Here is a 20,170-nt window from a genome sequence, read left to right on the forward strand (position 1 = left end):
GAGACAGCTGAAGCTATCTATGATGATAGTCCCTCCGTCAAGGACAGGAGTTAATCTGGATAATAGCGGCTCTCAACTCCCGGGGAGAGGGTGGAGTTCCGACTTTTGAGGGTCCAAAGGGGCTCTTCGGGTGAGTCTTTCCGGGATCCACAGGGGATTCTCTTCATCCTGTGGAAAAACACATATCGCTCCCCTGGATCTTATGAGAATAGGATCCGGGCCTCTCCAAAGACCAGTTAAGACATCTTTCCATTTTACCATTTCCTTTGGCCTTTCAGGTTCTGAGATGTGGCACTTGGCCGCAGTATGGCCCTGAGCATCAATATTTAGAAAATTAAGGGTAAAGAGTGCCATGGATATTGCAACTCTTGGCACCGAGGGTAAGGATGCTCCCATTCCCTCCTTTTGTTTGATTAAATAAGACTTAAGTGTGTGATGCCTTGAACTCATAAAGATCCATCTGTCTCTTATTCCCGAGTGCTGGGATTAAAGGCGTATGCCGCCAACGCCCAAAACTTAAAGGCGTGTGTCACCAACACCCTGAGCTTAAAGGTGTGTGCTACCAACATAATAGATTAGCATCTTTTATAAAAACAAGAACTTTACATTGTCAGGCTTTGCTTAAGAATAATTCTAAATTGAAGCTCTTTAAGTAAAAACATTAATAAAATTAAACATTTGAAAACTGGTTTTAAAAAGAAATTTAAATTCCCTTAAGGTCTTTCTGTAATATATAGAAGCATTAACATTTTAAATCTTAACTGAAAAACTTGTTTCTAAGATGGTACCTCTGATTTCCATGCGGTAACCTTTAGTTAAGATGGCGGTCTAAGTATCCTTTTTTTAACTTTAGCAAAATGGCTACCGTCAGTCATGTGACCAGCTACAAAATGGCCGTACCAGGAAATAGAACATTTTAAAACAAGCATACATAAATTACTTGAGCATCTTTAGGATATGAGGCTTTCCCCAGGCATCCCAGGCCTCCAAGCAGTGTTGAATAACATGCACGGCCTTTTCCCCTATCAAAGACTGGGAAAGCCATCTGTAATTTTCTCCGCTCCTCTGATGGTAAAAAGGAGTCGGTACCAAATAGTGGGGGTGCTGATGGAAGCACACCCGCTGGCATTTTTGGCAGCCGATATCTATCGGGGTGGTATCGTGCTGCTTCTTTCTCTAGCTCTGCTTCCTTGCTAGAGTCTAAAATCTCAGAGTCTGAGCTGTTCAGCTCCAAGGCTTCCAGTTTCGTTGCAGGGCAGAGGCTAGGTTTTAAGTCTTTATTTCTCTTAAATTTACCGGGGTGTGACCGGTTATCTCCTATTTTCTCTCCCTCCATTTTTGTTTCTTTTTCACCTAGCTGAGCTGTTTCCTCTAAAACTTTATCTCTTGAGCTTTTAGAGTCATCAGAGCTATCAAGATTTAAAGCTTTAAACTTATTTACAGAATCATCTAACAAATTACTCACTCCCATGTCATTAGACACCCCGGGAGGTCCTTTTTCCTTATTCGTTGCAGTTTCTCTTCTTACACACACTCCCTTGTCACTAGACATCCCGGGAGGTCTTTTTTCCTTTTTTATTGCTGTTTCTCTTAACAAATTATTCACTCCCTTGTCACTAGACATCCCGGGAGGTCCTTTTTTCTTATATTTTATTGTTAGGCGCGCCCCATCTCTCACCACATTCGGTTTCTGATATGTAATTCTGGACTTCTTTAAGATTGCTACAACAGTGAGAAAAGTCAAAATAGCTCCTAGTAAAAGCATAGAAGCCTCTATATTAACCTCCCACAATAGCAACATTCCCAAGCCAAAGTCCAGAAAAATCATACCTCTCCGAATTTACCACCCTGCAGTTCTGAATCCGCCTCGTTAGAGGGGTCTCCGAGGTGCTGGAAATGTTCACATGTTCCCGGGTTTCGGCACCATATGTCCCGCGCCCGCTCTGTATTCCTCGCCAGCAAGAAATCATACACGGGACACTCGGATCCTTCTGCAGACAAGCTTTAATGCATCTTGAGAGGAGAGCATAAGCTTCCCAGAGCGGAGACCCTGAGCCAAGAATCCCGTCCCCTAATAAAGGCTGGCAGCCGCCGCCTGGGACGTGTCACCCTATGATTGGCTGTAGCTCATCCGGCCATATGACGCCACGGAATAGGCAGAGATCAAGGAATGGAAAATTACCCAGCGCCTGCGCAATAATCTTGTTTACATTCGGTGCCTGCCGGATGCAGGCGCCATCTTGTAATGGAGAATGCAGGGACGGCTCCCTACACATAATAAGGAAAATTTAGAAAACATAGAACACAAAGTAAAAAGGAAAAATAATCATTGATAATATCATTTCTCACATATGACTGTTTTATAACATTTTGTTCTTTTAGCCATCTATATATGCTATATGTGTATCATGATATATATTCACTTACGGCTGTGCACAGCCCCCATATAGAGTGCCATCTATGTACAAACCCCATGTATAGTGCTATATACCACCCTTTGTTATTGGAAGACTTCATTTTGCCCACTACATGCATAAACTAGATATTTCTGTTTCCTTTGCAGGCAATGAACTAATTAATTGCAGAAACCATATTTTGGGGTTTAAGGAAAATATGCTACGCTTAAAAAACAAACATGAAAATAATCATCAAAATCTAGTGCAAGTCTTGAATCAAGTGAAGTATGAAATTACCCAGACAGCAAACACATCAGGAAACTTAGGTGCGTGCTGCTTTTGCTTTTGTGAATGGTCATCTGTTTACATAAACTTCGAGGTTTAGATTTAGGTGCTTCTGATTCTAGGTCTCTTCCCCCCAATAAACAGTCCAGCTAACACAGTGTTTTTTTGAGAGATACGCAACACCCAGGCAAGACGCATGGATGATGCACTTTTCCCGTCTCCACCATGGCAGCAAGTCTCCATATTTTCGCCAAGTTCTACCATCCATGAGCAATTCAGTAGAAGCAGCCAGAAACCCTGGCATCATCCCTCATCCCTCTTCTCTTGCATATGTCTGGTCAATCAACAGGCAGCCCTTCTCCTTCATCACCCTGTATCTGAGGGCCATCGCCTCTCCCCTCACCATCTCTACTACACTGGGGCTATCAATGTCAACAGCACTTTGTTTATCATTTTCAAAACTGTAGAAGGGATTATTTAGGAGTGGTGTGAACAGAGTTACAGAATGTTAAGGGGCTACAAAAAGTTATAAAGTTATAAATTTTAATGAAGTTGACATCAAACAAGGTAGCAAGGGCCCGGATCACAACCCTTTTTATCCATGCTCCTCAGCCCAGGACTGGCAGTTCTGCTGGTTTCTGGTGTAGCTCACAGTGCTGGGCTGAAATTGAACACTGGCTTAAAAACAGATACTCATCAATAACCATTGAACTATACCATATAGAATTATGATAGCAAAAATTTGCATGTGTTTCCTCGAGTACTAAGTTTGTGGATGAATTCACTGGCCCTTATTTTTTTAAAGTTGTATGGGGCTGGAGAGATGGCTCAGCAGTTCATGTGCCACTCATCCTCCTAGAGCACCAGAGAGAGCTCTGTTCCCAGAACCTGCCTGAGGAGCTGTGACTCCGGCTCGGGGACTTTAAGGCCCCAGCAGGCACCTCACACACATGTGCATGCTAGGGTGTGCAACACCCCACACACACACCTCTGCCTCACAAATAAAAATGTAAGACGTACTGCTGTGAACTCAGGGGCCTCCTCTCTTTCTCTTGCAGTTGAGAGGAAAGTGAACACATTGAGTGGGAAGGAAATACTTCCTAACGGGTTTGAAGACTTAAAATTCTTCCTTCCATATCTAAGGACAATGGGGAAAATTTACCCGGATGTAGCCACTGGCAGAGGGAAAGCAGGCGGTAAGAACAGTTAGAACCAGAAAACCAAGTTCAAGTATTTTGATCTTTGGGGGAATTTATATCTTAAAATTAAAGTTAGCATACAAACTAATGGGCTTCATTGTGAGATAATGTGTGTGCATATGCGTGTCATTGTGTGTATTATGTGTATATGCATGTGTTTATCATCTCTGTTTGATCATATTTGCCCCCTCACTACCTTCCCCTGTCCATCCTCCCCCTTCTTAGGGATTCCCAACTTCCTCTTCCTTCAAGAAATCCCTCTAGATGTCATGGTCAAGTTTTGGGGCTTGAAGTTTTAAGATACTAATATGTAGACTTCTAGCCAATGGAGAAAATAACAATTCTATTTAGTGACTTGAATTTAAGTTCAATTTCATTACAGATGATTGGAAAATTAATTGACATATGTCCAGTACACTCGAAGCATCTACTAATGCCCAGCAAAAGGTTTTCCTTGTGTGGACAAGCCTGCTGTTATGTGGTGATCATCCTATTCTTCCTACCTTCTTATGACCAATATCAGCAAAAGATGGAAGAAAGGATGGTTACTTATTTATTTGTGGTTTCAAGTCTTTTCTTTTTAGATAGGGTCTTACTATGTAACCCGCGCCGACCTTGAACTCATAATGCCTTTGTTTCTACCTCCTGAGCACTGGGGTTACAGCCATGCATCACTATTCCATGTAGAAGAGGACCCGTTTAAGCTCAGCTTTGAAGCAAGAGTTCAGGCTCATCATATATAACCAAAACACAGCCCTGCAGCTAGAAGCAGAGACACTGGGTCAAATCTCAGAATGTCTGACACAAGTGCCATTTGTTCCAGGGACAGGGTCACCCAGGGTCAGTCTCCCAGGCTGCCAGATGCTACATAAGGCTTTGCTGGGACAGAGCCACATTCATGTATGTCTGCTTTTGCACTACAATGGTGGAGTTAAGTAGCTGCAGCAGAGACAGCATGCCACAACAGCCAAAAGTCTGTGCTGTCTGACCCTTCACAGAAGAGGTTTGCCAGGCCCTGGACAAGCTATTCCTCAGAAATAAGTGAGCATCACATGCTCCTGACATTGCCCATGCCTGGAGTGTGGAGATAGTGGTGCTCCCAAACATTGTTCTTCTACTAAATTCTCACTGTGTTTCCCAAGCTAAACTTGTGTTTTCCATACTTTGCTTAGTCCCCAGTGCAGTGAGGCTAATTACCATCTACCTTTCCTTAGACCACGAAACAGAGGCTGGGAGACACTAAAGGGGGTTTTAAGCTCACATTGTAAATATCACTAACTCCATCAGGATTCCCCTTCAGAGCATTTTAAGTGTGAGTGTGTGTGTTTGTGTGTTTGTGTATGTGGGTGTGTGCAAACTATAGTTTACAGTAGAAGTTGAAAGGCAACAGGAAAAAATACATAGGAACTATAAGATATTAGGCTAAAGGTAGCCTAACCTAAATATAAAAAAATATAAACACTGGGGAAACCACAGCTGTGGCATTTATACAGCCGGACACTAGGGTGAACAAGATGCCCATAGAAGCTTAGTTCTTATCTAGATCATGTGGGGCCTGTGATTCTCCAGCTTTACTTGTTACAGTTACCTAAAGCCATTTGAGATACATATTTACTCCATCAAACCATTCATAAATGACTTCATTCATGGTTTCCACAAATGACAATATTTCAGAGTGTCTTTCCAGCCTGGGACTCCAGCCCCTCTGCAGGAAGAAGATGGCAGAACCTGCCATTATGGTATGATGTATACTGAGATAGATAGGTAAAGGCTGTATTAACGAATGGAAAATGTTTCATTTTATTTTCTCTACAACCAAATTCTCCAACATAAGAACACTTTGGAGTCTAGTGCACTGATTCACAGTCCACTGCAAATAACTGAAAATGAAAACCAGGACACAGAGTAACCCTGTGTAGTATTTTGGTCGTATGGCTCAAAACACTCTTTTTGGCATGAGCAAGACAGGCTCACTGGCAGGGATGGCATGGTCTGATGGTAAAGCATGCTTGCTCCATGTTTGTGCCCCTGTTTGTAGTTTCTTTCGCACTGGGAATCACCACCATTGACAGAAGGCAACACAGCTACCTGAAGCAGACGCTGACATCCATTCTGTCCAGGATGACACCTGAAGAAGAGAAGGACTCCGTGGTGATTGTCTCTGTAGCTGATGTATGTATGGGAAACGAGGTTCCCTCATCCCTCTCTGTAACCTCCAAACCCCCTCAACAACAGCCACTATTCCATCATGATTTTGGTTTTTTCACTTAAAGGAAGCATCCTGCAGATACTCCTGAGAGTCTAGGTGAAATATTTAGCACATATTGGGCACCACTGAAAAGAGCTATGTATGTAAATATGTATCTTATGTAAGAGCCCTAAGACTGTTAAAACCGAATTGCATTTAACAAAGGATGCTTACATTGGGCAAAATACAGACATTATTCTATTCAATTATAAATTCAAAATTTTAATTGTAATTGTAAATTTCAAATAGATTATTATAACTGTTACTGTAGTGATAAAATCTGCCTAGCTCAATAAAGGGTTGGTATATGCATTATTAAGTTCTGGTAAATATGGTTCATTGAAGGTTCCTTCCTAGGCCTGGGGGATTTCAAAGAATTGTTCTAGCATTATTTATAACCTGGACAACATCTCTGTAAAGTGTGTGTCACTATCTTGATTTTATTTATTTTTTAAATCACCTGCCTCCCTTTTATTATTTAAAGAAAATTTTTTATTTAAATACATCTAGATCAAATTCTTCTCTCCCCAATACCTACCCTACTTTAAGTTCTTTCTCAAACAATAAACAAAAGTCCAATGCAACAACCCCCCCAAAGCCCAAGAAAACAAAATAAAATACCATCACCCCAAAATAAATAACACCAAATAAAATCATGTACACATACTCTCTCTCTCTCTCTCTCTCTCTCTCTCTCTCTCTCTCTCTCTCTGTGTGTGTGTGTGTGTGTGTGTGTGTGTGTGTGTGTGTGTGTGTGTGTGTAATCCAATATGTTTTGGTCAATTACTCCTGAACATGGGTCCTGCCCTAGAGTGGTTTCTCCAGTGTCACTCCATTGGAGAAAACTGATTTTACCTTTCACAGCAGGTATAAATGACAGCTCAACTGTTAACCTTTACCCTAGTCACTAGGTTTTCTTTCATTCATCCATTTATTTAAAAAATATAACAAAATAAAATATAATAAGATAAAACAAAACTATCACTTTAAAGTTGGGCAAGACAAACCAACAGGAGGAAAAGAGCCCACCAGAAAGCACAAGAGTCAGAGATCCACTCTTTCACACTCAGGAGTCCCATTAAAACACTAAACTGGAAGCCATAATATATATGCAGAGGACCTGGTGCAGATGTGTGCGGGCCGTCTGCATGCCGCTTCAGTCTCTGTGAGTTCATATGAACTTTGATCATGTGGATTTAGAGGGCCTTGTTTTCTTGGTGTCTTCCATCCCCTCTGGCTTGCACACTTTTTTTGCCTCTTCTTTGGGGGAAGGAATTCCTGAGCTGTGGCAGGGTATGAATGAAAGAATGAGAGCTTAAAGAAGACATCTTGCCCAGTAATTAATAGATTCAGGTGTAGTTCACCCGGTGACTACATGAGTTTCTTTTTTACCCCAACCCATACTGGTAATCACTCTATCATTTTGAAAATTTGAGTAAAATGATATAGAATTGTGTATTAGTATCATAGACTTTGGGGAGAAGGAGCTGCCAGCACATATCACATTTTAAAATTCAAATTCTGGGAACTTGTCCTCAGGAGACAGGCAAGTGTCTGAACACAGTGACAGTATGAGGGCACAGTGAGCTAGGCAAGTACCCAGGCTGCACTTGTGTGGTCACCTTCCAGTAACAGCTTCTCTGCTTCCTGCTTCATCTGTGAAATCGGGTTGAGGCTGACATTAGCTAATGTACTTCAGATGTCTGTGTCTGAAGTGCTACTGGGCTCAGAGTGAGTGTCAGACACACACTCATTCTAAGGGGCTTCATTTTAGATGTGTAAGAGTGGCTATACTAATTTTAGTGTGATTAATGTAATGTCCCATACTTTAACACACAGAGAAGTGTGCAGTAGTTTCTGTATTCAAATAATTGTTCTTTAAAATAACTGTGCAGAAATTATTATGTCACAATGACATTTCACACACAAATCCCATGTCGCACAAGTGCTGTATTGATAAGACCGTTAGGCATACTTCATATCAGTGATCTTTCTTCTTCTTTTCAGACTGATGATTATTTAAATTATGTTCTTGACATGGTTAAAACAAAGTAAGTACTTTCTAATAAATTTCAACATCAGCTACTCTTTTATTTTTGTGTTATATGCTTTCCTGTCCAATAGTATTATTATTTATTGATTTATTCTCTTTAGTGAATCCAAGCCATGGGAAATGAGCCTGTGGTTTTTTCTAATCTGAGAATTAGCACAGATATGTGTATAGCACAGAATTCTTCCTGAGTTTGCAGGCTTCTTATTGGAATTCATATTTTTTTGCTCTATCTGACTTCATCTGCAGATGGGGGAAGGAAGGGATGAGCCAGTTCTATGGGGTAAGTGGACTTCCAGGAGCACATAGGAGTAGAGAGCTCGTGCCTGGCACAGAATCCACCTGAAAGGCACAGAATCAAAAGGGCAATGTGCAAGACTGTTGGAACTTTCATATTTGGAGCATAGATCCTTGAGGTTAAGAAGGGAAGAATGATAGCCATGGAGAGACCTTTAGGAAGGAATTTGCAGTTTTCTAATGACCAGGGCGGTAACCCTGGCCACTGAGCTGGGTCTGGCTAAGGGGAGTGCAGCCAGCAGTGATGTATTCTGTCTTGGTTTACTCTACTTAGTAGTGGATAAGGAAAAACCAAGTGGGCGGGATTGTCAAGATCATAAGTGAGAAGAAAAAAGAAAAATATCCAATGTTTGTGAACACTTGGGATTTGCTATATAGTTTCACAGGTAACACCATTGGGGGCCCTGCAGGGATGGCTGGGCTGGTAAAGCACTTGCCTTACAAGCCTGAGGACCAGAGTTCAGATCCCACATTTAAAAAAAAAAAGGTGTGTGGGCATAATAACCCACCTATAATCCAGCGTAGGAGGTGAAGATGGAATCCCTGAGCAAGCTGGCTGGCCAGACTGGCTGAGTTGGTGAGCTCTCTAAGATTAAGAGAGATCCTGCTTCTACGTAAGGTGGAGGGAAACCAAAGATGACAACGAACATCAGCCCCAACCAACACGCACAAGCATAGGAACATGAATACACAGAAACACAGAATACACATGTAAAAATCAGTGGCTTCGTGCTCGCTTCGGCAGAACATATGCTAAAATCAGTGGCTTCAGAAATCGCTGTATTTTTTTTAGCTGAAAATGAGGAAATTATGTGAGATGGTTTCTAGTGTTGATAAGGTGTTGATGTTAGTGCAGGGCACTTTGAGCAATTAGTTTTAAATGTGACGATGCAATAAATTAATTATTTTATTTTGTGTGAGTTAGTATATATGTTTATGGGTGTGGTGTGTGTACGTGTGTGTGTATGTGTGTGTGTGTGTGTGTGTGTGTGTGTGCATGTGTGTGTGTATGTGTGTGAGTGTGTGTGTGTGTATGTGTGTGTGCATGTGTGTGTATGTGTGTGTGTGCATGTGTGTGCATGTGTGTGTGTGTGTGTGTGTGTGTGTGTGTGTGTGTGTACACACACTGTTCAAGTGCAGAGGCCAAAGGAGGATTTCTGTGCCCTACTTTAGCACTCTCTGCCTTATTGCTTTTGACACAGGGCATTTAGCTGTACCTGGAGCTAGCCTGACAGCCAGCAAGCCCAGAAATGCTCCTGCCTCTGCCCTCCACCAGTGCCAGGGTCACAGGGACGCCCCACAGCCGTGCCTGACTTTTCGTTGGTTGTGGGAGCCAAACAGACGGCCACGCTTGTGCAGCAGGCAGTTTTGCCCTGTGAGCCATCTCCCCAGCTGACTCCATCACTACCTATGAACATGTTAAAGAATAAGTGATGTCAGAAGTGCAGTGATGAGACTAGCACTGTTTTGTTGGCAGCCATGGGCTCACTCTCTAACCCTAAAATTTTTCTAAGTGATTGTTTCTCAGTTGTTTCATGTCAGTTAGCATAAATGTATAAATTTCAGTCCGTGTTTAATTTCATAACATTTAGCTGAAGCATTTTGTTCAGATCTTCCAGAGTAATGAGGAAGTGTGTTAGATTTGAATTGATCATAAATTTGGAACTGTGTGATAATTTTTAAAGCACTAATGTTATATAAATAAAACTATTGGGACTGAACATAACTGTATTTTATACAAGACCATATTACTTCAAGGTTTTCCCTTACGTATCACTATGGAGACGACTATTTGTTTATAATAGTGACTGTCAATTCTGGAATAGTCACCTCAAGAACTTTTGATGTAATATAAACTAACAATCCAGAAATGTTTCAAAAAAATCCTAGGAAACTGTCACCACCCAGGACTGCAAAGGACTAAATCTCTCTCCACCAGTAAAGGGAAATTGTACCACCAAATGGGGTGATGTTGTCTGCAATGTCAACTTCACATCAACTTCCACAGTCCAAGATTTTCCATGAGTGTGGATGCTGGTCTTCATTTGCCTCTACTGTACTCAAATCCTATGTATGGCTTTATGTTATATAATTTCATTTTAAAATTAGTTACTCTGTTACTTATTTTTGTTCCCAGCCAAACATAACTTCCCCACTCTTTTCTTCTATAACAGTAGTTTCCACTCTCTGAGGAGATACCAAAGTTAATTCTTTTAAGTTTTACTTTAGGAGGTGGGTGGAGCAGCACACTATATAATCCTGGTTGGATTTTGGAGGCAGAGGCAGGAGAACCAGCCACAGTCATTGTTAAAACATCAATACACAGTCCATCGGGCAGCAGAGGCAAGTCAGGCCAAGTTGGCTACCTGTTTAGCCTAACTTCAGAAGCTGCACTGCTGTTGAGTGGGGCTCCAAGTAAACAAATTTACCCATTGGGAAAGTGATCCCACACAGTTGTTTTCTTATAGCCTCTTATTGTACCTTATTCTCTCTCCTCCTGACTGTCAAAAGAAAATTCACAGTATATATACTCCTGTGGGAAATACGTTTAACAATTTGCATTCTAATTTTTAAATGTTTTATTTGTTTTTCTGTGTTCATGATATGGGGGCATGCATGCCACAGTTTGGGAGGTCAATGGACTCTGTGGTAATTGGTTCTCTCTTCCACTTTTATGTGAGTTCCTGGGATGGAACTTGGGTCACTGGGCTTGTGGGATAAGTGTCTTTACCCACTGAGCTATCTTGCTGGTCCGTGTATTTTAGTCCTTTTTTTTTTTTTTTGGTATATCCTTCATTGGTTTATAAACATTTTGACGTGGAACTAGCACTTCCATGTTATTGGTATCAGGTACCAACCTGTGAGATAATCCAAGCCAATATGTTATGTGGACTCGAACAAAGAAGGCATTTTTAAGTATTTATATTAGTTTGGTAAGTTAAGATATTCAAATATATTGGTGTTCAGCCTCTCTTTACTTCTATTTCTAGATTCAAAAGACAAGTGCAATCTGGGTCCTTGGAAGTCATTTCAATACCCACCTTTTTTTATCCAAGTATATTGCTTGGCAAGAAAGCAAAAGAGGACTCAGACAGGTAGGTCAAAGAGTGGACCTGAAAGAGCCTGCGTCCTGAGGACGTCCTGGAACAGGGACCTCAGAGATAATACCTCCAAAATAGTGACGTGGGGAAGCCAGTGCCTTCGGACTCACACTGGTTGTCTGTGAGTCAGAGTCCTAGCTCTAAGTCCTAGTCCAATGGCATTTAGTTGGTAGCATGAAATCAGCCATAACATCATTCCATGCCAATGGGCAGAAGATACATATGAGGAGCCACCACCCTTCCCATGCTGAGTTGGTTGGCAGCATTTGCCAGCACACTGCTGAGGGTGCTTCTCTGTGTTTACAGATAACGATTAATAGAAACACAGGGAAGGAGGCGGGGGGCCTGGATTGGAGCTCATGACTCCTGGATGGTACTCCCAGCTCTCCTATGCCCCAGTCATGCTAGACAGGTAAACTGGCCTTTCCCCTTAATTTCCTCAACTGTGCCAATACTTTCAACGAAATAGCATAGATACACAGTGTTTAATAGAGAAAAACAGATCATTTGGAAGTTACAAGAACAAAACATGACTATTTATGAAAGGATATTAGAAAGTTGAAACCTTTGTATGCAGACAAGTAATTACATGTTTCTGGTAATAAACATGGTATTGTGGGGAATGCATTGAGTTGATTTCTCAAAAAAAAAAAAAAAACTTAGTGATACCCATGGGAGGCCTGCTCCTTTCTGAGTAAATAATGGAAGGGGGTGGATGGAGTGGTGGATGGGGAGGGTAGAGGGAGCATAAGAAGGGGGAGGGAGGCTGTAGTCAGGATGTAAAATAATTAAATAAATTATTTTTAAAAAATGAGAAAGTCTTGCCAGAAATCTCAGGGGAAATGCCTTCCCTGAGCACCTATTACATGCCTATGTTACATGGTATTATATCATATGTGGTGTGTTTGAATCTCAAGCTACGTAAAGGTTTGTGTCCATCCTTGCACTAGTGTCCTACTCTGTGTTCAGGAAGTTGCCCCAGACCTTTGCTGTCCTGCAGCCTTTCTTCCTTTGCCCTGTCCCTTGAGGCTTATGCACAGTTCTCCCCACCCCTACTCCACAGGGCTGGTTCAGTCTGCCTTCTCTTAGATTCACTCTCCATGGTCAGAAGTCTCTTTTCTTCATATGAGATCAAGTCCAATGTGTCCCATATGTCATAAAGCATCCTGCATGCTTGGTTGGTCTCCAGCACCCTGCTTCTCTGGCCCCGAGCTCTCCCTGCTCTGTAGCTGAGGTGGCTAGCCCCTCCATGCTTCAGGCCTGGGCACTGTATTTCAACTATATGCTACAAGTACCCTGGCTTTTTCTGTTGCACTTTTCTGCCCTTCCCATCTTGTTGTACAGTGTTCTTAGGGTAATGACTTTACCCAACACAATCTAATTGCTCTAATTTTTCCATTTCTGTGTGTATTTTCTTAATAGTGAGACCCCAGGGCAAGAACTGTCATGTCCTGTTCTGTGTATCTCCAGGACATGGCCTAGTCTCCTATTTGCTGATAAAGTACAATAAGATTCCTAAATACTTTCATGTGATCAAGAAAGGCTACTTTAGTTTCCTGTTTATTGTTGTGATAAAACACTGGCCAAAAGCACCTTGGAGGAAAATGGGGCTAATTTTGCTCAGTTCCACATCACAACCCATCACTGTGGCATGCCAAGGCAAGACTTCAAAGCAGGAGCTTGTTGCAGTAACCAATGGAGAAACTCTGCTTACTGGCTTCATCTCCAACGCTTGATCAGCTACCTTCTTCTACACCCTAGGACCACCTGCTCAGGGGTGGCACTGCCCACAGTGGACTGGGCTCTCCAGCAGCAATCATTAATCAAGAAAAGACCCCCACAGTTGCCTACAGGCCAATTTGATGGAGTCAGTTCCTCAGTTGACTCCAGTTTTTGTCAAGTGGACAATAAACTATGTAAATAGTAACTTGTTACTTAAATAAAAATTTAGCTGAAATGCAAAACACATAGTCTATGCTTGTTCTAGTCTAGCCGCAGTAGGTACTGCCCACTCAATAGAGAAGCTCTTTAGTATAACTTTAGTATAAACATATTTACTTGTATTTACTGTCTGTACTAGTCTATCAGAAAATGTAAAAGTGTTATTTAATTACTGAAATAGGCTTATAAATGAATCTGCTATAATGAACATTAACAGATTTTATTCTTTATTTTTTAGTTGGCAAATGAAACAAGTATTGGATTGTTGTATTTTGATGCTGTATGCCCAACCCAAGGCCACGTATTATTTACAGGTGAAAACTTGTATACATGAATTTTAAACCAAGTATTACTTTTTCAATCCTTCCTTTAGTTCCTTCCTTTCTCCTTGTGTTGCTCTTAGTCTGTAGCCAAACAAATAGCAAATAGCTATGAAGTCAATATGGCCAAAGGAAGCTTAAGATTGATTATATCTCCTTGCTGTGTTCACTGTATCAGAGAGAATTAAAGTTAGAGAGCACAAACTGAAAAGAAAATCTAAAGCTCCTGGGAGGACATAGAAATTGCCCTGTGTCTGAGTCTAAGCTGTCATGTAGACACACCCAGACTGCCACCGAACACTGCCTCTCACTTGGTGAGTGGCACTGTTAAATACTGCCTTAGTGAAGCTGTAGAAAGAGTCCATCCTTTTGGTCCCTTCAGATCACCAGATAACAGTGGCATGTCTCCTGTAATAAGCAACACACCTTACTACCAAGAAAAATGTGCCCTCGTGGAGTTTTCAGAATTATCAGTAGAGGGCAGACAGAAGGCTAGAGAAAGGCTGAAAGCAGGATCTCTGCCAACACTGAAAGACAAACAACTCCTTTAGCTCAGTGGCGACTCCCAGGAACTCCGTCTCTTCCCTGTGCCCCGTAGAAGCGCCATAGTCTAAGGACCTCACATCCTGTATATAAATCAAGGACGGCTCTTACCCTCACCCCCTTCTCTAGGGAGGCCTCATTCTAAGGATCCTTCTGACCAGCCAGGAGTGGGTGGGAATGGCCCGCTTCTTCCTGCCACCTCTCACCAAGGACCATGGTAGCTACAGATAGAACCTGGCAGCATTACCTCAGGCGCAGAACAAATCTGTGTCTGCTGCTTTCTTGATGTTTGTGTTTCCACCCTAAATTACTGTGTTGAAGTCCTAGTTCTCAGATGCGTAGTATGAGGAGGTAGGCCCTTTGGGTGTGATTTGGTCCTGAGGATAGAGTCCTGATGATTGGGATTAGTGTTTTCATACAGAAGGCCTCTTCTCTCTGTCAGAGAACACAGAGACCTCCATGAAGACTGGGCCTCTGCAGACTCCTCATCTTCTAGCACCTGGCTGGCTGCTGGACTGCCAGGAGTCCAGAAAGTTTAGAAATAACCAGCTTTACTGCTGTGGATAAGCCAGCCCATGGAACCCTGTTATAACAATCAGCATGGACTGCCATCACCTTAATTAAAGCTGAAATGTTGATGACAGTTAAAATGGATTCAACGGAATCTCAAGGAGGACTTAAGTGGGATGTTCTGGTCAGCATTTAGGAGAAAAAAAAAGAGAGACACTTTTGGTCTTTTCTCATAGTCAGAGAATAAATCTGACTAACTGAGAATAGCCTTAGTGAATTGAAGATTATCATCTAGCCAAAGACATTTCCAGTCTGTTCTATTGGAAGTATTTTTTTTTTTTGCCTTTGAGATAATGTCAATTTAATGGAATAATTAGAGGTATTGATGCTGTTTTTTGTATTTGGCTTCTTTTTCTCTAGCTAGAAGATGATATCATAGCAAGAAAGATGTATTTTACAAAAATGAAAGATTTTGTAAATAGTCTCACTTCAAAAAATTGGCTTTTTATTGAATTTTCAGTACTTGGACTTATAGGTAAGCCATAGTCTATTGTGTTCAATCATGTTGGATTAAGCTCGTTTTTCTTTCCTTCCTTCTTCCCTTCTTTCTTCTCTTTTCTTTCTAAGATGGGTTTTTTATGTAGTTCAAGTTGGCCTTGAACTCTGCATCAGGGTAGACCTCAAAATGTTAATCCTTCTGCCTCATCTTCAAGTGCTGGGATTATGGGTGTGTGCCAACACCCTCTACTTAGAGTAAGGGTTTTCTTTTCTGTCTGTCTGTCTGTTAGCACAGAATAGTTTTAAAACTTTTAAAGAACATATCAAATAGTTTGTTTGCTATAGTACCAAGTGAAAAGGTCTGGCCTGATTTCTGTATGAATAATATGACTTGATAAAGCCAAATTGGTGCATGAATTACAGGCAACATATTTTGATCGTTTGTTCTAGGTAGACAATATAAATGAGCAAATTAATGTATATGTGCATATTATAAAAACATAAAATTAGGGGCTGGAGAGATGGCTCAGAGGTTAAGAGCACCGACCGCTCTTCCAGAGGTCCTGAGTTCAATTCCTAGAAACCACATGGTGGCTCACAACCACCTGTAATGAGATCTGGTGCCCTTTTCTGAGCAGAATGTTGTATACATAATAAATAAAAAAATCTTTAAAAAAATAAAATTGGGTGCTATGAGTATGCACATGTTCAGTGACAAATATGTACTATCCCTTCTTTATGTAGAAGAATGCTGAGGGGCCCTTGTTATACCCTAGTTGGGCAGTATATGCTCAGTACACACTAACCTCCAAATCTTATCCCTATATCTGACCAACAAACTGACCAATGAAAAAACCCAACTAATTATCAGAGAAGTGAAGTTGCAGAGAAAGGAATTCAGGCTGTGGTACCTGAGTGTCTAATTTCCAATGTGCCAGAGTTGCTACTGTTAATAGAAATGACTTAGTGGCCGGGCAATGGCTCAGTTGGTAAAGAGCCTGCTGTGTAAGCACAGGGACTCCAGTTTGGATCCCCAGCACCTGTACAAACATCAGGCATGTGGAGGCACCCGTACCAGATTTGGGGAATCTGGAGAGGCAGAATCAGTGAGTGTCAGGTTCTGTGGGAGATGCTCTGAAAAATGTAAGATGGAGAATGATCAAGGAAGACACCCAAATACTGACCTGGACCTCCGGAAGCATGTGTATTGCATGCTCGTGAGCGCACACCACATGCATACACAACATCAAAAAGAAATGGTGTGTGAATTGTACCAGCCACAGAAAAAGCCCTGAGACAGTGCTTGCCGTATGATTTCAGTTCCTGCAGTCATTATTTAGATTTCCCTTTTTCTTCCTTCCTCTCAGCCTTGCCCTTATTTCCTTTGAGCTTTGTGGTCTCAAGCTGGGTTACTGTGCCCCTCATTTCCAGGGGCCTGACATCAATTAATCTGATGGACTTTCACTCTTATTTTACTCTTTAAAAAAGAAATCCCAGCTTCCCACTTTAACATTGACCCACTGTCTAAGTAGTTTCAAAGTCTTAACAGGTTCAAAATTGACCTGGAAGCTAAAACCTATCCAAGTAAAGCATCTGCTTTTTCTCTCCATGGCACCTGTCTTACATTTACATAATAGAATAAGCCTTTTTTCTAGTCCTTACAGCTTTTACCTCTGAAGCTTCACTGTCTCAACAGCAGTTAGGAGAGGGGGCGGGGAGGGAGAAGGAGAGGGAGAGAGAGAGAGACTCATATGTGTGACACTAAAGACGTATTTCAACTTCACCTCACACGGCCTTAATTTTCGTTACTCTGGCAGCCAGAAATATGACCATGCTGAATAGAACTTTGCAGGACATATATTAACTGTTTTCATCATTCAACTCAACATCAGCAAGTGGCTAAATTACAATTGTACATTTCATGTTACATGACCCACATAGCCTTAAAATCCAAAGAAAAATGTATGTGTCCATCTAACTTACTAAATGGGCCAAGTTATTTTATGTTGCATACTTTCAATCAAACATCCAACTGCATCTTTTCCATTCAGTTTCATTTTAAAATTCAGGACTCAGTGTTTGAAAAAGAAAAAACTAACTGGGCCTAATTGATCGTATTTTTAAAAATACAGTATATCTTTAAGAACCATAAACCTAACATAATATTGTATCTTATAAATGCCTGATTAAACAATTTTCAAATTTTGAAATAGTCAGTATTTTAGTAAAAAAATTAGGACTAAAGATTCCTATGTAGTAGACTCATTCAGGGCTGGGAGATCAGGTAAGGGTCCTTTGTGTAGAACTGAGTGGCCTTTCCTGCTTGCCACTCTGTCACCTTTCGAGTGACTGAGACAAAGGGTGAGTTCAAAATGGTTTCCTGAGAGAGCAGCCCGGTATAAAGTGGCTCACAGACTGGCCTCTCTACAGTCTGAAGCAAATGTGATGTTTTGTGTTGCTGTCTGCAACCTTGGTGATGTGATGAAGTTCTGTTTGCTCCTTTGAGTGGAACACACAAGGCTCATGTCATGCACATGTCCATGAGTTTGCTTTTTCTCCACAGGGAAACTCTTTCAGTCAAAGGACCTGCTGGACTTTGTACATTTTTTCTTGATGTTCTACAAAGTGAAGCCCATTGATATGCTTTTAGAAGACATTTTCCTGGTGAAGATGTGCAACTTGGGAGAGCATTTTGTGAGTGTCCCTGGTGAGGGTGGCAGCAGGGGAGACCCTGCACAAGTGTCCCTGGTGAGGGTGGCAGCAGGGGAGACCCTGCATGAGTGTCCCTGGTTAGGGTGGCAGCAGGGAGACCCTGCGTGTGAGTGTCCCTACAGAAACACCAGATTGGGAAAATACCATCATGTCACACTAACACGGCAATATTTTTATTAACAAAAATAATGATCTGATGAGTATAACAGAACATTAAGCTTCTGTATCCTAAATTTTGCTGACATCTCCATAATATTAAATGAAATAATGAGGATCCAAAATAATGCTGAGAAAAGTTACAACTCAGACAAAAAACAAAAAGCAAAACAAAACAACAAAAACCAAGTCCCTAAAATAACAAAAAGAACATAGGTAAACAAACTGAAAAATAATAATACATACATCCAAGCAACTCAATATTTGTGTTAAGTGTGTTTGTCCAAAAGCACCAAGATAGATATAGATTATCAGAATTTTTTTAATTACAGCTAGTGTGTGTGTGTGTGTGTGTGTGTGTGTGTGTGTGTATGTGTGTCTGTGTGTGTTCAGTCAGATTAAAAGTCATAGGTGGGAAAAGGTAGACCACGCATATTGTAAGCCATACAGGAAAGCCGTCAGTTCTGTGGTGGACCTCAGAGCAGGAACACTGCTCCAGATAGTCAAGTGCCCTGGGTGGTTCCATGGACATCCCACTGGTAACTGCCAGACTTCAGTTTGAAAAGACAGCTGATCTTGATAAGTTACTAACAACTCTGATAAATTGAAAAGACAAAAGGCACCAGCCTTAGAATGAGAAAATATGGTGACAGAATTCACAGGCCCTAATAGGAAACTGAATGCTACAATTACATACATGTAGCCTCAACCTAGAAAGGCAATGGCTGCTTAGCAAGCTTAACACACCGTCAAATCTTATCCGTAACAGAACAGATGACCTGAGCAAGTCTACATGTAAGACAGAAATCCAGCAAATAAATAAAAGCCCTCTGAAAAAGAAATGTTCCATTCCTGGTGGTTTTGTAAATGAGTTCTAGCTAACAAACAAATAATAACAATCCTATGAGTTTTACATTTTTCTACTTTTTTAAAAAACAGATCTTGTCTCAAGTTTATTTGTAAAAACACCATAGAGTACAAACCATCTGCAAATAGTGTATAGGTGTGTTACACCAGTCTCTCTGTCTTCACATTGGCAGACAGAAGCCTTTTCTATGGGACCTTTGGAGGAACCTGGGCACCTGAGCTAGAGCTTCAGCCTCATACTTAGTTGAGTCTTGGGCTTTAGTTGGCAGAGTCTGAAACCCTTGGCCATGTCACTGGAAATCTGCTTCCCAAGCGTGGGATGAGCGATGAAAGCCAGATGGCTGAGTTTGTGTTGGGGCCTTCAGCATCATAGACTTAACTGGTTGCCTTGGGTTTCACAAGGACCTTACTGGCTGTGCACAGGTACTGATTGCCTTCAAGCAGTTTGCCTGTACCTTCTTCAGGCCTTAATTGCTGTGCTTCTTGGCAAAGCACATGCTCTGCTGGAACTTGGGGTCAACCTCCTTAAGGGACTCCTATCTTTGTGACTGGGATTTCTTTTTTGTTTTTGTTGTTTTGTTTTGTTTTTGTTTTTTTGTTTGGTTGGTTGGTTTTTTATTTGTTTTCCCAGACAGTATTTCTCTGTATTATTTTGGATCCTGTCCTGGAAACTCACTCTGTAGACGAGGCTGGCCTCAAACTCACAGAGATCTGCCTGCCTCTGCCTCCCGAGTGCTGGGATTAAAGGTATGTGCCACCAACGCCCAGCATGATTGGGATTTCTTGAAGCTATTCCTGTGCTGTTTTGGGGATTGGCTATGCTTGGTGTGGTTCTTGGCCATGTCTGCAGAGTAGTTTGTGGATCCTGAAGAGCCTGGGACTTTTTGAATGGTGTGCTGAGTGCTGGTCCCCAGACCCAACCTGTGCTCAGCAAGCACTCAACACAGAGACACATCAGCCCCAGAATTTTAAAAAATTAAATAAGAGGAGGCACATCCAGCATGAGCTTGACATAAAAACCAAAGGGGATACAAGAAAGAAACCCAG

General features: G+C 41.5%; 1 protein-coding gene across 1 annotated transcript in view; it reads left to right on the forward strand.

Moving 5' to 3' along the window:
• Mgat4d (MGAT4 family member D) overlaps window positions 1-20,170 on the forward strand; it is a 37,762-nt gene that overhangs the window by 13,283 nt on the left and 4,309 nt on the right. Inside the window, exons 4-11 of the mRNA XM_027406150.2 lie at window positions 2,564-2,722; window positions 3,740-3,877; window positions 5,919-6,052; window positions 8,136-8,179; window positions 11,466-11,570; window positions 13,756-13,831; window positions 15,311-15,425; window positions 17,952-18,082. Coding sequence (XP_027261951.2) covers window positions 2,564-2,722; window positions 3,740-3,877; window positions 5,919-6,052; window positions 8,136-8,179; window positions 11,466-11,570; window positions 13,756-13,831; window positions 15,311-15,425; window positions 17,952-18,082 — 902 coding nt within the window. The remainder of the gene's footprint in view (window positions 1-2,563; window positions 2,723-3,739; window positions 3,878-5,918; window positions 6,053-8,135; window positions 8,180-11,465; window positions 11,571-13,755; window positions 13,832-15,310; window positions 15,426-17,951; window positions 18,083-20,170) is intronic.

The sequence above is a fragment of the Cricetulus griseus genome, chromosome 3 (assembly GCF_003668045.3).
Source record: "Cricetulus griseus strain 17A/GY chromosome 3, alternate assembly CriGri-PICRH-1.0, whole genome shotgun sequence".
NCBI lineage: Eukaryota > Metazoa > Chordata > Mammalia > Rodentia > Cricetidae > Cricetulus > Cricetulus griseus.